The 13,065-nt window shown below is 45.9% G+C and overlaps 3 protein-coding genes across 3 annotated transcripts; all 3 read left to right on the top strand.

Moving 5' to 3' along the window:
* Positions 1-1,648: 1,648 nt before the first annotated feature.
* JR316_0008268 (Sulfite reductase [NADPH] subunit beta) lies at positions 1,649-6,404 on the top strand (the record flags this gene model as incomplete). Its single annotated transcript, XM_047893983.1, has 8 exons — positions 1,649-4,683; positions 4,736-4,931; positions 4,990-5,249; positions 5,315-5,321; positions 5,382-5,822; positions 5,887-6,007; positions 6,056-6,145; positions 6,196-6,404. 8 exons carry the CDS (start codon positions 1,649-1,651, stop codon positions 6,402-6,404), a joined length of 4,359 nt encoding a protein of 1,452 aa, XP_047747298.1.
* Positions 6,405-6,820: 416 nt separating this feature from the next.
* Positions 6,821-8,980, top strand: JR316_0008267 (DEAD-box ATP-dependent RNA helicase 26; the record flags this gene model as incomplete). Its single annotated transcript, XM_047893982.1, has 9 exons — positions 6,821-7,176; positions 7,236-7,255; positions 7,306-7,368; positions 7,422-7,531; positions 7,594-7,664; positions 7,717-7,978; positions 8,033-8,111; positions 8,168-8,480; positions 8,536-8,980. 9 exons carry the CDS (start codon positions 6,821-6,823, stop codon positions 8,978-8,980), a joined length of 1,719 nt encoding a protein of 572 aa, XP_047747297.1.
* Positions 8,981-9,596: 616 nt separating this feature from the next.
* On the top strand, positions 9,597-11,024 carry JR316_0008266 (Aromatic peroxygenase; the record flags this gene model as incomplete). The annotated part of the gene is made up of 6 exons (XM_047893981.1): positions 9,597-9,869; positions 9,933-9,990; positions 10,050-10,220; positions 10,281-10,301; positions 10,363-10,415; positions 10,476-11,024. The coding sequence occupies 6 exons, from the start codon at positions 9,597-9,599 to the stop codon at positions 11,022-11,024; spliced, it is 1,125 nt and encodes a 374-aa protein (XP_047747296.1).
* Positions 11,025-13,065: the final 2,041 nt, after the last annotated feature.

Below are 13,065 nucleotides of genomic sequence, written 5' to 3'. Positions count from 1 at the left end.
AATATCGACCTTTAGGATCATCCACATCTTCGTGGCAAAAGGCCCCCGATGGCGGGGAATAGAGGACGGGAGAAGGTGACGAAGACTGGGAAAGAGGTATAGCTGAGTAAACGATGCGGGCAAAATGGTTTTCGGTTCTCCAGGTATCCGAGCAGTGAGTTCTCAGATGCTTCCTCTCCTAGATTGTTCCCCCCTCCGTCCCAAACGAGTTATTATATGCCTGCTTGATGAGAGGCCCACAACTCCTGACTGAAAAACGGAAACGGGGTTTTGTCGAAAGTTGATTATATGCGAAACATCTTGGAACGTCTTTGGGATAATGTTGAGATAATTAATATCCTTTGAAGATAGGTTGTGTTGGCCCATGCAAAGGGTCTGGAAGTAACTCATTCGAAGAAAAAAGGCCTTCCGAGCTGCAGGATCCTCCGGCCAGCATAGTCAGTCTAGCGACCAAGTTAAAACCGAATTTTTTTCCCCGACGAAGACCCGGACGTTGTCATTTGATAACAATCAATCTAAGCATTACAAGTAATTGCTTGTCGAAGAAATGTGGATGTATTGTCAAATTCAGCATGCAGAACGTTCAAATCGAGTCAACCCAGTTCAAACGCATATACTCACCTCGTAAATGTATCCATAACGCGCATATATCTGCTTCTCGGTATAGTTTCATCGTCCCCCGGACTGAAGAGGACCGATATAATAGTCAAAGCCAAGAGCTGTCCATTGAAACATTCTTTTTGAAGTTGGTGCCTCTCAAAACCATCGAAGTATTTGGCATAAGAGAAGAAAAATGGAAAAGCTGAGAAACACCATCACTCCTTAAAAGGATGGTAATCTACAGGGCAAGTAGCAAGGTTTTTAAGTTCAACTCGCGTAGACAACTGTAGACAAGAGTGCTACGAATGTCATCGGCTGGTAGATGTATCGTTCAATACCTCTGGAATATCTGATAAGTACAGAAGAAAATAAGCATTGGAGGTATACACACATGCTTAAGGGAAGTCCAGAAACATGAGTCGACTAATCTCTGTCCAAGTTGTCCTAAGATAGGAGGCTCATCTGTTCTCGACAATAACCATCTCGGATATTTCAGTCGGCAAAGAAAGAATTGAATTTGAGGTCCATTTAAATAGACAAGGATGACCATTTTGACCTCCTAAACTGGAGTGAAAGAGCTTTCGAAACGTTTTTGTGGGCGATTAATGCATTTTGAACCAAAGGCTAGACCAGTCTAAGGTTGTGGATCATATTCAGGAGTATTGCCGGGTGAATCCATCTCTCTCCTATGTGGCATTGCTGTGAAAAGGCAGTTAGCTTCGAGGTCAGTAATTTAGTTGAAAATGTTCGCATACATAGTCTTGACCAAAGGCAGAAGAGAGCGGGAGTGAGCGTGGATGGACGCGTAGAGTTGGACCTGAATCGATGTCAAGATGTTGAATTGTTTATCTGATAAGATTAGACACTTGCAAACATTTGCAAAGGAATGATGTGCTTCCTGCAAATAACTTGCTCATCGAGAAATTTCCCAATGTATTTGAGACTACAGGCGATCTTGTCTGTAACGACACAGGGCATCACAAAGTAAAGCAAGTTCTACCGACTTTCTGGGTTCTTGTCTCTGACTATTCTTCGTCTTTTTCCAGTCATGGACTCTACTGTGCCAGTGGTGGCTCGCATTGCCTATCTAACCTCAGATGTCGTCGTAGACTCTCTCCCGCCTCCTCCCGTAATTTCCCAATTCGCACAAAAGTATAACACCTTGTCAAGGTCCTCAACACATAAAGCTAGGGTCATCTCTTCCCCCTTTGGTGCCGACTCAGCCTCCACGCTGCTTCGCTATACTGCCAACCTCACTTCTTTCACCGCATCTGCTACCTCCCAGGTGTTGACACGTCTGGTTCTGCAGCTTGGGGAAATTTCCACATTACCAATCGCTCTACACCTTGCCGTTCAGGATGATCTTTCGGACGTGCTGCTACTCCGGTCCGCCGTCCCGTTCTTCCTTCTTTCCACCACCGCACAGCAAGCCCACGACAATGCCTTGCTTGCCGCTCGACTCGCCCGGCTTGAAAGGAAGGCCGTAGTCCATGCTTTCTACAATTATGTGCCTCTGGAGACTCCTGACGAGGTTCCGGAGGAAAAAATCTACTCTTTTCTCGTTGCGGGAAAACGTCCGACCACTCCCCGAGCCGCGAACGGACATGTGACGCCTCCTCACGGACAAGCCAATGGTCATTACACGAATGGTCATTCTACGAACGGGCACATACAGGTGCATGCCTCCTCTGAAGCTACCGAACTTTTCAAGCACTACGAATCTGCTGCCTTAGAGACACTATCTTTGGTTAGACGCCCTCTGCGACCTTGGACTATTCGAGGATCGTCAGAACCTGACACCATCTTCCTCATCCTCGGAAAGGCGGATTTGCCCTCCGACATCGAAGGTGTATCCTTTATTTCTTTGTCTCTTGTCAACCCCATCCCATATTCTCGCCTTCTGCATGATATTCCCCCGTCGGTGACCCGTGTCGTTGTTCTGGAGCAAGTATACAGATGGCACAGTAAATGGACACCATTGTATCTCGACGTCGTCACTGCGCTCCAGGAAAGGCAAGATGTTGCAGTTCAAAGCGCCATTCTCGGTGATTCTTCTCAGATTCAAACACCGGACGTCATCAAGTTCATTCGGTCTTGCAACGACTTGCCGTCTTCGCCATTAGCACTTGGTCCCATTCCGAAGATTATTTCCATCACAGATACCCTTCCACATGTCCCCAAACACGAGGCTGCCTACACCAAAATTCTTGCGCATCTGTTCAACGAACGTTTAGAAATCGCCAACTCACCGCACCTCGTGGCATCCCAGGGTGAGATTGCTACTACCCCTGAGTACGCGTTGGGACGCGTCAGGGGACAATTGGATTCAAGGTCAGCTCTTTTCGATAGTGTCCAGGAATTGCTTCAAGAGGGGGGGTTAGATGAAGACCTTCATTCGTTACTGAGCAAGTGGGCCTTGTCCAAGGACGACGCTATCAAGAGCAGGTCCTTGGGTAAGGAGATTATTGACAGCCTCGAGTCAAAACCTCTGGACCATCCTGCGGCTAACCGCATTCTGGCTCTTCGAGAGTTCCTTCCATCTCGTTCAAGGTGGATCATCGGTTCAGATGCTTGGTCTTACGATTTAGGTTCTTCAGGTCTACACCACGCTATTGCTTCTGGTCTCAATGTCAACATTTTGATACTCGACACCCTCCCTTATTCCTCACGAAACAATCTCGATCCTCACCGTCGCAAACATGATGTTGGCCTGTATGCTATGAACCATGGTGATGTCTTCGTTGCGAGTGTCGCTGTCTTTTCTTCCTACGCACAGGTACTTCAAGCCTTTGCTGAGGCAGATCGATTCAACGGACCTAGCGTTGTTCTTGCATACCTACCTTATCAGTCCGAGGACGTGTCTGCTCTCGAGATCCTGAAGGAAACTAAGCTGGCTGTCGACACCGGATACTGGCCGTTGTATAGATGGGATCCCAGCAAGGAGCAAGCTGGAAAGGAGCCTTTCTCTCTGGATTCTGACGCCATCAAGAACGACCTCAAAGCATTCCTTGACCGTCAGAATCACCTTTCCCAGCTCGTTCGTTCGACACCTCAGATGGCTGCTGACATTGTTAGCAGTCTTGGCGAGACTGTCAGGGAGGCACGCAAGAAGCGCGCTGAGGAGGCCTACAACACTCTTCTCAACGCCCTCGACTCTCCTCCCCTTCTCATCCTCTACGCCTCTGATGGTGGTGCGGCTGAGAAAAAGGCCAAGCGACTTGCCAACAGAGCCAAAGCCCGTGGATTGTCGACGACCATTGCCACCCTGGATACGTACACCCTGGACACCCTCGCAGAAGAAGAACACGTCGTCTTTGTTACTTCGACTGCTGGACAAGGAGAGCCTCCGCAGAACGGACGAACATTCTTCAAGGCTTTGAACGCCGCTGCTCTTGCTGGCAGTCAGCTTCTGAGCAAGGTTCGCTATTCCGTATTTGCTATGGGCGACAGCCATTACTGGCCTCGTCCCGAGGACGCCCACTACTACAACAAGCCGGGCAAGGATTTAGACTCGCGTCTCGAGAAGCTTGGTGCCGAGCGTATTGTCAATATTGGTCTTGGGGACGACCAGGATGCGGACGGGTCTGAGACGGGATACAAGGTCTGGGAACCTCTTCTCTGGAAGGCATTGGGCGTCGATTCTATCGAGGTTACCGAAGCGGAGCCAGAACCTATCACCAATGAGCACATCAAGGCTGCTTCTGGGTACCTCCGTGGCACCATCGCAGAGGGACTGGAGGACTTCAGCACCGGCGCATTGGCCCCCAGTGATGGTCAGCTTACCAAGTTCCATGGTATCTATCAACAAGATGACAGGGATATCCGCGAAGAGCGCGAGGCGCAAGGTGTTGAGCCCGCATACAGCTTTATGATCCGCGTCAGAATGCCCGGAGGAGTCTGCAAGCCTCACCAATGGTTACAAATGGACCAGATAGCAGATGAGCATGGCTGTGGTACATTCAAGATCACTACCCGCTCGACCTTCCAATTCCACGGTGTCATCAAGCGGCACTTGAAGCCTGCCATCCAGGACATCAATCGCGTCCTCTTGGACACTCTCGCAGCATGTGGTGACGTCAACAGGTGAGCGCTCTGTGCACTTTGACATTCCTTTTTTTTCTGATGTATGCCATAGAAATGTCATCTGTTCATCCATCCCCACCATGTCGAAATTACATGCACAGGTCTACGAGTTTTCTAAAGAAGTCAGCGAGCACCTCATCCCTAGAACGACTGCTTACCACGAGATCTGGTTGGATAAGAAGCTTGTGGCTGGTGAGGCTTTGAAAGACTTCGAACCTCTGTATGGGGAATTCTACCTGCCCCGCAAGGTATGTATTATTAACGCTTATACCATTTCCAAATCGTTTAACAATCATGCTCTTTTAGTTTAAAATCGCTGTTGCTGTACCGCCTACCAACGATGTAGATGTCTTTGCAAACGATCTTGGATTCATTGCTATTGTCGGCGATGACGGCGAGTTGCAAGGCTTCAATGTTTCTATTGGCGGCGGAATGGGTGTCACTCACGGAAATAAGAAAACGTACCCCCGTGCCGGTAGTATCATTGGTTTCTGCACACCTGAACAGGGGAAATATGTCGCAGAGAAGGTCATGCTCGTTCAAAGAGATAACGGAAACCGCACTGAGTACGTTGGCAAGCGATTTACTTTGTGATGTTATATCAATCTAATTTATTTTCTTTCATTCGCAGTCGCAAGGTACTGAACTACCTTTTTACGAGATAAAAAGGCTTTTGAGTACTGACATAACTTTCCCAGAATGCTCGCTTGAAATACACAATTGACCGTATGGGTCTCGATGTGTACAAAGCTGAAGTAGAGAAACTTCTTGGATATAATCTCCAGCCTGAGCGACCATATACATTCGACCGTAACGTCGATGATTTCGGTTGGCACACTGGCTCAGACGGAAAGCACCACTTCACTGTCTTTATTGAAAACGGCCGAATTCAGGACGAACCTGGACGTGACTTCAAGACCGGTCTTCGTGAAATCGCAAAAGTGCACAAGGGCACCTTCAGGCTGACAGCTAATCAGCATCTACTAGTGTCCGACGTCGCCGACGAGGATTTGGAACAGATCAAAGAGCTCCTGAGGAAGTACAAGTTGGATAATCTTGATTTCTCCGGACTGCGCTTGTCGAGTTCCGCCTGCGTAGCGTTCCCCACATGTGGATTGGCCATGGCTGAGTCAGAGAGGGTGCGCATATTTTTTTTCCGATGTACCTCGATGCCTAACAAAATGGTTTTTTATTCATTTGTAGTACCTTCCTGTCCTGATCGACAAGGTCGAAAAAATCTGCGAAGAAAATGGCCTCAGAAACGACTCTATCGTTATGAGAATGACTGGTTGTCCCAACGGATGCGCTCGTCCCTACCTAGCTGGTAAGTTTTGTGTACTCGTAGTCATTCATTAACTAAAAAATGTTTTAGAAATCGCCTTTGTCGGCAAAGCACCTGGAAACTACGCTATGTTGCTTGGTGGGGGCTATTATGGCCAACGCCTGAATAAAATCTACCGAGGTTCGTAACTGCTTTGGATTACTATTCAAAGGTTAATCGTAATATTACAGAATCTGTAACGGAGCCCGAGATTTTGGCTATCTTGAGACCGATGATCAAACGCTACGCACTTGAACGACTGGATGGGGAACGATTTGGTGATTTCACTATCCGTGCTGGGTACATAGCGCCGACAACGGAGGGTCGCCTCTGGTATGAAAATGCGGGCGGTGAAGGCCTTAACAGAGAAGGTGCCACAGTGGTTGTTGCTGCTGCGTAGATCAGGACACTTTCGTTTATTTTCGTCCTCCATCGTGGGGTTGTCCCGTCCTCTTTCCCTGGGTTATGGATTCACCTTGGGAGAGTCCGTCTATACCACAATAAAAATATTGAATTGTAGTATCTGTACATATGTAATTCTGTAATTGTTCTGGAATCATCTATCGGACTGTCCTTAGTATTTCTAGCTTAGAAGCGTTTGCTCCTCCCATATACAATTCGCCGCATTGTCAAACTTGAAAAAAAAATGCTGAGTGTGGTTGGGTAAAAAATTCCCACGGCCATTACTTTCCAAAATTTGCTTCAAAGTAAATGAACAAACTGAAATTGACCATAATGCAACGCGCTACACTACAATCTCTCGCGTCCACTACCCAAAATACCCTTTCTTCGATAAGAAACCGCGCACTATATACCATGTCATTGAACACAGAAACATCAAATTCTAATACACGCGGTCGTTCGTATCGTCCCAGGAGGGGAGGTAGTGGTCACGCAAGGGGCCGAGGTCAAGCTAGGCATTATCCGAGCGTGAGCGAGGAGGTTGGGGATGGGCATTCTGCCACTTTTGCTGGAGGAAAGAGGGGTTTCACAACAACTGCCACTGTCACTGCTGCCGCCGCCGCTGCCGTCAGGTCAGTGGCGGCCAAAACAACAAAACCTCCAGTAGAAGCAAGGTCGGCGACCCCGACAACAAATAACCGGCATTTCTCTGAAAGACGGTTTGCAGATGCTCCAATCTCAAGCGCATCTAAAGCTGGCATAAAACACGAGTGCGTTTATCATTTTTGTGCAATTTGATAGTTCACCTGGACTTAATTTTAACTTACAGGTTCATGTCTGATGTACAAGGTTGAATCCCTGCCTCTCTTCTGTGGACCTGCTCTAAACTTTTTAAATAGCTGCCACCCTTGATGTTGCTATGGAGGGACATGATTTACTAGTTCAGGCCAGGACAGGGACCGGTATAGTGATATTTATTATTGGACGCGCGGTGTACTTATTGCTTGTGATATAGGAAAAACTGTTGCTTTTTTGCTTCCATCCATTGAACGTCTCATCAAAATGCCAAAAACAGATAAAATATCCATGTTGGTGTTGGCACCTACTCGTGAGCTTGCTCTTCAAGTTAGTCTCGATTGTCTATTATACTTCGCCTATTGCCTATTGATTTTCCCCGTTTCTATAAGATTGAGGAGGAAGCCAAAGTACTTCTAGCTCAACACCATCTAACAGTGGGTCACGCAATCGGAGGCACAAAGTACTGGTCAATCTTTCCATATCTAATGTTTTATTCACTTCTCGAATTGTAGTCCAACAACGGAGGCTGCCCGAATCCTCAACCGACCTTGCGATATTTTAATTGCTACTCCAGGAAGGCTCATAGATCACCTCCGTAGCACGACACTCAAAGAGAAGCTCACTGGTTTGAAGATCATGGTATACGACGAAGCTGATCGTTTACTTGACCAAGGCTTCCGCCCTGATCTTGAAACGATAGCAAAGTTCTTGCCTCCCAGACAAACGCGACAGGCATTACTATTTTCAGCTACTGTCAGCAATGAGATCAAACAGGTCAGTCCGGTCAATGTTGCTTAACCATTAAGTTTATCAACCAATTTGCTTTAGATTGCAGCAGGTGCTCTTCGCCCTGGATATAAATTCATTTCAACTTTATTAGAGGATGAAGTCAACACTCATGAACATGGTGTGCTTTTGCTCCTCGAACTATTCGTATTTCTAGCCCAACGAACATCTTTCTAGTTGAACAGACTTACATGATAACTCCTCAAGAAAAGTTCCTGGGGACTGCTATTGATATTCTGAAACAGGATCTGATGGCCCATCTTTCGGCGACGATGTCGACTTCAAAGTGCATGGTCTTCTTCCCCACCGCCCGACACGTCTCCTTCGCCGCTGAAGTCTTCAAACACATAGAGGGTCTTCCACCAGTTTTGGAAATTCATTCCAGAAAATCCCAGCCTGCACGTATCAGAGCAGCAGAAGATTTCAAAAAAGCCCCAAGCGCTATATTACTGAGCAGCGATGTCGCTGCACGGGGCGTCGACTTCCCAGGGTTTGTTCATCATTCATGTTAATTGATTTTCGACTGAACACATCAAATTGACCAGGGTCACTCTTGTCCTTCAGGTTGGTTTACCAAGCAGTGCTGAACAGTACGTCCATCGACTAGGACGCACAGCTCGTGCAGGTGCATCGGGCCGTGGTATCTTGATCCTCTCATCTGAAGAACAGTCATTTTTGAGTAAGGCCGAAGTCGCCGAGCTGGGTCTCAAGCCTTCCACGCCTCCTCCAAGTCGCACTTCCATTTCTCATGCATTGGCTCAAATTTCTCCGGAAATCAAGTCCCAGGCCTATCGCGCATTCCTCGGCTTCTACAACTCTTATACCAAGAGTCTGCGGATGTCTAAGGAAGCTTTGGTGCAGTGGGCAAATCACTACGCCTTCAATTCTTTAGGGTGGCCGGCACGTGATGGACCTCCTGGAATCGACCCTCGCACTCTTGGCAAGATGGGTTTGCGTGGTGTAAAGGGGGTGAAAGAAGAAAAAAAGTAAACATTACACCTTCTGGGACAAGTACATGGAACACCAGCGAATTAGCACGAGGTACCAAAGAGCACCACGATAAGCCTGTGATTTTTACTCCACTTTAATTTAGAGCATACATTCACATTACATGTTAGATAATTACTTGCTTTACGATTTTTGTGTTTGTCATCGGGACAAAGAACCATTTAAATATGAAGGAAACGATTGGATATTATCTTCAAGCTATTATTGCACAGCACTCCCCGGCCAATTCCACTAGATCAACCTTTTGTCGATCGGATACGACGCGTTCAGTTCTCACCCTGGCCATTGACCCTGCGCTTCTCTTGATGGATAAAGTCTAATATGGTACCTATCAGCTATGTTTCCCCTTTGACTTGCATTTTTGGCCGAGATCTCTACTACGTTGCCTTACTGCGAAGTCTGACTGATGTAGACATATATCTGTGCGACGACAGCCTGCGCACTGGCCGGCCAGATCCTAATCAAGCTACCAGTCTGCCGATCGTTATTGCGTATAAGTGGTTCGCCGCACCTGCTCCCCTACTAAGGTTGGAGTGGAACGTATAAAAAGACTGATTCACGTCCTTCATTGTAAATTGTTTCCTCCCTCGATCCTAGCATGCTCAGTCGCGGTTTGATTTCTGTTGCCTTGATACTGAATGCGTATACTGTTGGCGCGTTCCCAGCATATGGATCTCTTGCTGGGCTTACTAGAGAACAACTGGATACCATCGTCCCTACTCTTACTTACCAACAGCCAGAAAACCCTCCTGGCCCATTGGAAGATACATCTGCCAAACTAGTTAATGATGCTGCCCATCCCTGGCAACCACTAGCACCAGCAGATATTCGGGGCCCTTGTCCAGGTCTCAACACTCTCGCATCGCATGGAGTGAGTCTTTAATGCGTTTTTATGTTGTTCATGTCTCGAGTAAATGACTCTGACATCAAACAGTGGCTTCCCAGAAATGGGATTGCGACACCTGCTCAAATTATAAATGCTGTTCAAGAAGGTCAGCCATGGTTTTACACCTTTACTCGCCTCGACCGAGCTGATAACTGTTTTATACAGGATTTAATATGGAGAACAGCATTGCCATACTCGTCACCTATGCTGCTTTCCTCGTCGATGGAAATGTCGTAACAAATCTCCTGAGCATAGGAGGAAAAACCTCTTTCACTGGCCCGAACCCACCAGCCCCCGCCACCGTGGGTGGACTTAACACACATGCTGTTTTTGAAGGTGAGGACGAATTAAAATAAGGCGTGGATATCTTAGTAACTTGATAGGAACCATTTTCAGGTGATGCCAGCATGACTCGTGGTGTGTATATTTGTGTTCAGATTGATTTAGTGTCTATAAAAATAAAAATTGAACGCTTTAGCTGATTTCTTCTTTGGGGACAACCATGACTTCAACGAAACCCTGTTTGACCAGGTACGAAATGTGTTCGACTTTTTCGACGATCTTCGATTCTGAAATCTATACTCCCTTTAGTTTGTCGATTTCAGCAACCGTTTCGGTGCTGGAAATTACAATTTGACGGTAGCTGGAAAGCTCAGAGCTCAGCGCATCCAGCAATCTATTGAAACCAATCCCACATTTTCCTTCGTTTCCCCTCGTTTCTTTACGGCTTTCGCGGAATCAACCTTCCCCGTTAACTTCTTCGTTGACGGCCGACGAAATGACGGCCAACTGGATATGACCACGGCGCGTGGTTTCTTCCAGAACTCCCAGATGCCAGATGGGTTCTTCCGACACAACGGAAGTGTGGGCGCTGATGGAATTGATCAGGTTTTCCTTGCCTCTCCCATCGCACCTGGAGCAAATGTAAACGGTGTCAATACATACACTCCCGACCCAACTTCCGCCGATTTCAACCACTTCTGTCTGCTTTACGTCAACTTCGTCAATCAGACTATCAAAGGCTTATACCCTAATCCAACTGGAGTATTGCGCCAAGCTTTGAATACGAACTTGAACTTCCTATTCCAGGGTGTCGCAGGTTCCGGATGCACTCAAGTATTCCCTTACGGCAAAGACTAATATCAGTTCGACGGGTCATCTTTATACGAATCTACTCATAGATATATGGACTGTGCGCTAGCTTTCACTACTACGGGTTCAAACTAACGTCTGTTACAACTTACTACTAAGATTGGGCTCATCAGAAACCAGCACCCTTACGTAATCAATGGGCTTGGCGCCAAGAGCGGCCAAAATCCAGCTCGAAAAAAAAATCAAAAGTTATGTTGACGGAAAATGGTTTCAGACAAAAAGTTTAAAAAAAAAAAATTCATAAATGTGCATATACAATCCTTACTACTAGCCTTTATGCCCACAATAATAGAATTACACCTCAGAGGTCAAATTGTAGTCTCTGGAAGTCCATAATGAGTCTGAGAGGTATTACTTAGGCGTGACTTATTGTCACGTGTGGTCACGTGTACCATTATATAAGCGGCCAAAAGAACATTGTCAAATTTTCGAAAATCTCCCAAACTCGAGAAAACACCATTTCTGACGTGTTAGACTAAAAAAAAAGGAAAAAAATTAAAATCTTTATAACTTCTTGAGATCAAAATTTTTTTGAAAAAAAAAACCACAGATGTGTTCAAAGAAGCATAACCTACATATCTGTGGTTCAAAAATGTAGAATAGTGTGAGTGCAGAAGGGTTGAAAAGGTTCGGAGGTAAGCCAACTTTTGCTTACCTAAGGGGGTGCTGGTTCCTGATGAGCCCAATCTTATCTTGCATGGGTTGTTCTTTGTATATGATCAAGTTGCTTTCTAACTCATAAGTATACGTTAGCATTTAACGAAACAGCATGACTCAACTGAGATTCTAAATTAATGATCTGGTGAATGGTGTGGTTTTTGATGTTGTTCCTCAGAAACGACGTGCATAAATGGATAAATGTGACCATTGTTTATTCTATTATTGAAGCAAAGTATATTCATGGTATCCATATCTGTGAATCCATTTACATAGGTCGGAAGACCGTGATGCCAGAGGCTGTGATAATGCAAATTTTGGACCATTGGTTCCTGGACTTTATTCCCTGGCATTCCCACTCCAGACGAATGCGCTTTATTGCTTGGCTATATAGCTTCTTCTTCTGATTGCGGCGATAATTAACATGACACCGTACAGCCTTTCATTGTTGAAAAATAATTACAATTACTACTACTTATGATTGTGACCGTAGTGCCGTGAATTACCAGGGTTTTAGTTGATCGTTTTATTTTCTTAACACCTGATATTTTTGATCAACTTCCTGAAGTTCAATGGTCAATGTGTTGAGCTAAGAGGGGAACGTGGACTTCACGGAAATTGGCACTGTGTCGGGCAATTAGCCACGGGCAATCAGAACACTTGAAGCTTGTATTATTTTGAAGCTGCCAGTGTCAGTCTCGTGTCGATCAGCCTTTTACCATATCGATATCATAACTTTCAGATTGTTTTTCTTTTCCAGCTAGCCAAATGAGAAACATCAAATTGGATATATTAATTTGGATTCTGCATGTTCGAAAAGCCTGCAGTTGAGAGAAGGCATTGATGTTGCATTGAAGAACTTGAAGTTTAATTGTTTATTAATAACACAGTGGAAAACATGATAGACTCCGGATTTTCTTGACATTGTCACACCCTCACGCGGTATTCAGTGATAATTAGGTTGGGGTGGAAATACATATACAGCTCTGTAGGAGAAATAAAGAGAAACATTTCGCTGCCAGATCTTTACTATGTTCTGCGCCAAGGCGTAATAAATTATTATCTTGAAAGTCGCTTCACTTGGCAAAGGTTTGTATGAGACAGGCAAACACCGGACCAATGGCATTTTGGTCACTATCCTTCACTGTCCCAGCCTTCTACGTTATTTTCTGGTCCTACTCTGCGACAGCCCTTCGTACATTGCTTCAGCCTTTGTGGCAATAAATGGTCAAGAACGTATACTTCTTCCTTACCATGCCATGTGAGTGCATGCGGATCATAATCATGCCGAGGTACATCAAAAAGAGATGACCTGTTCCCATTTGGTTCCCATAAGACTATTAATTAGTACCCTCATCACCTGGTCCCTGGA

This window comes from Psilocybe cubensis, chromosome 7 (genome assembly GCF_017499595.1).
Source record: "Psilocybe cubensis strain MGC-MH-2018 chromosome 7, whole genome shotgun sequence".
NCBI classification, from domain to species: domain Eukaryota; kingdom Fungi; phylum Basidiomycota; class Agaricomycetes; order Agaricales; family Agrocybaceae; genus Psilocybe; species Psilocybe cubensis.
Note: the sequence above shows the minus strand (reverse complement) of the source record. Positions and strands in the feature narration are given on the sequence as shown.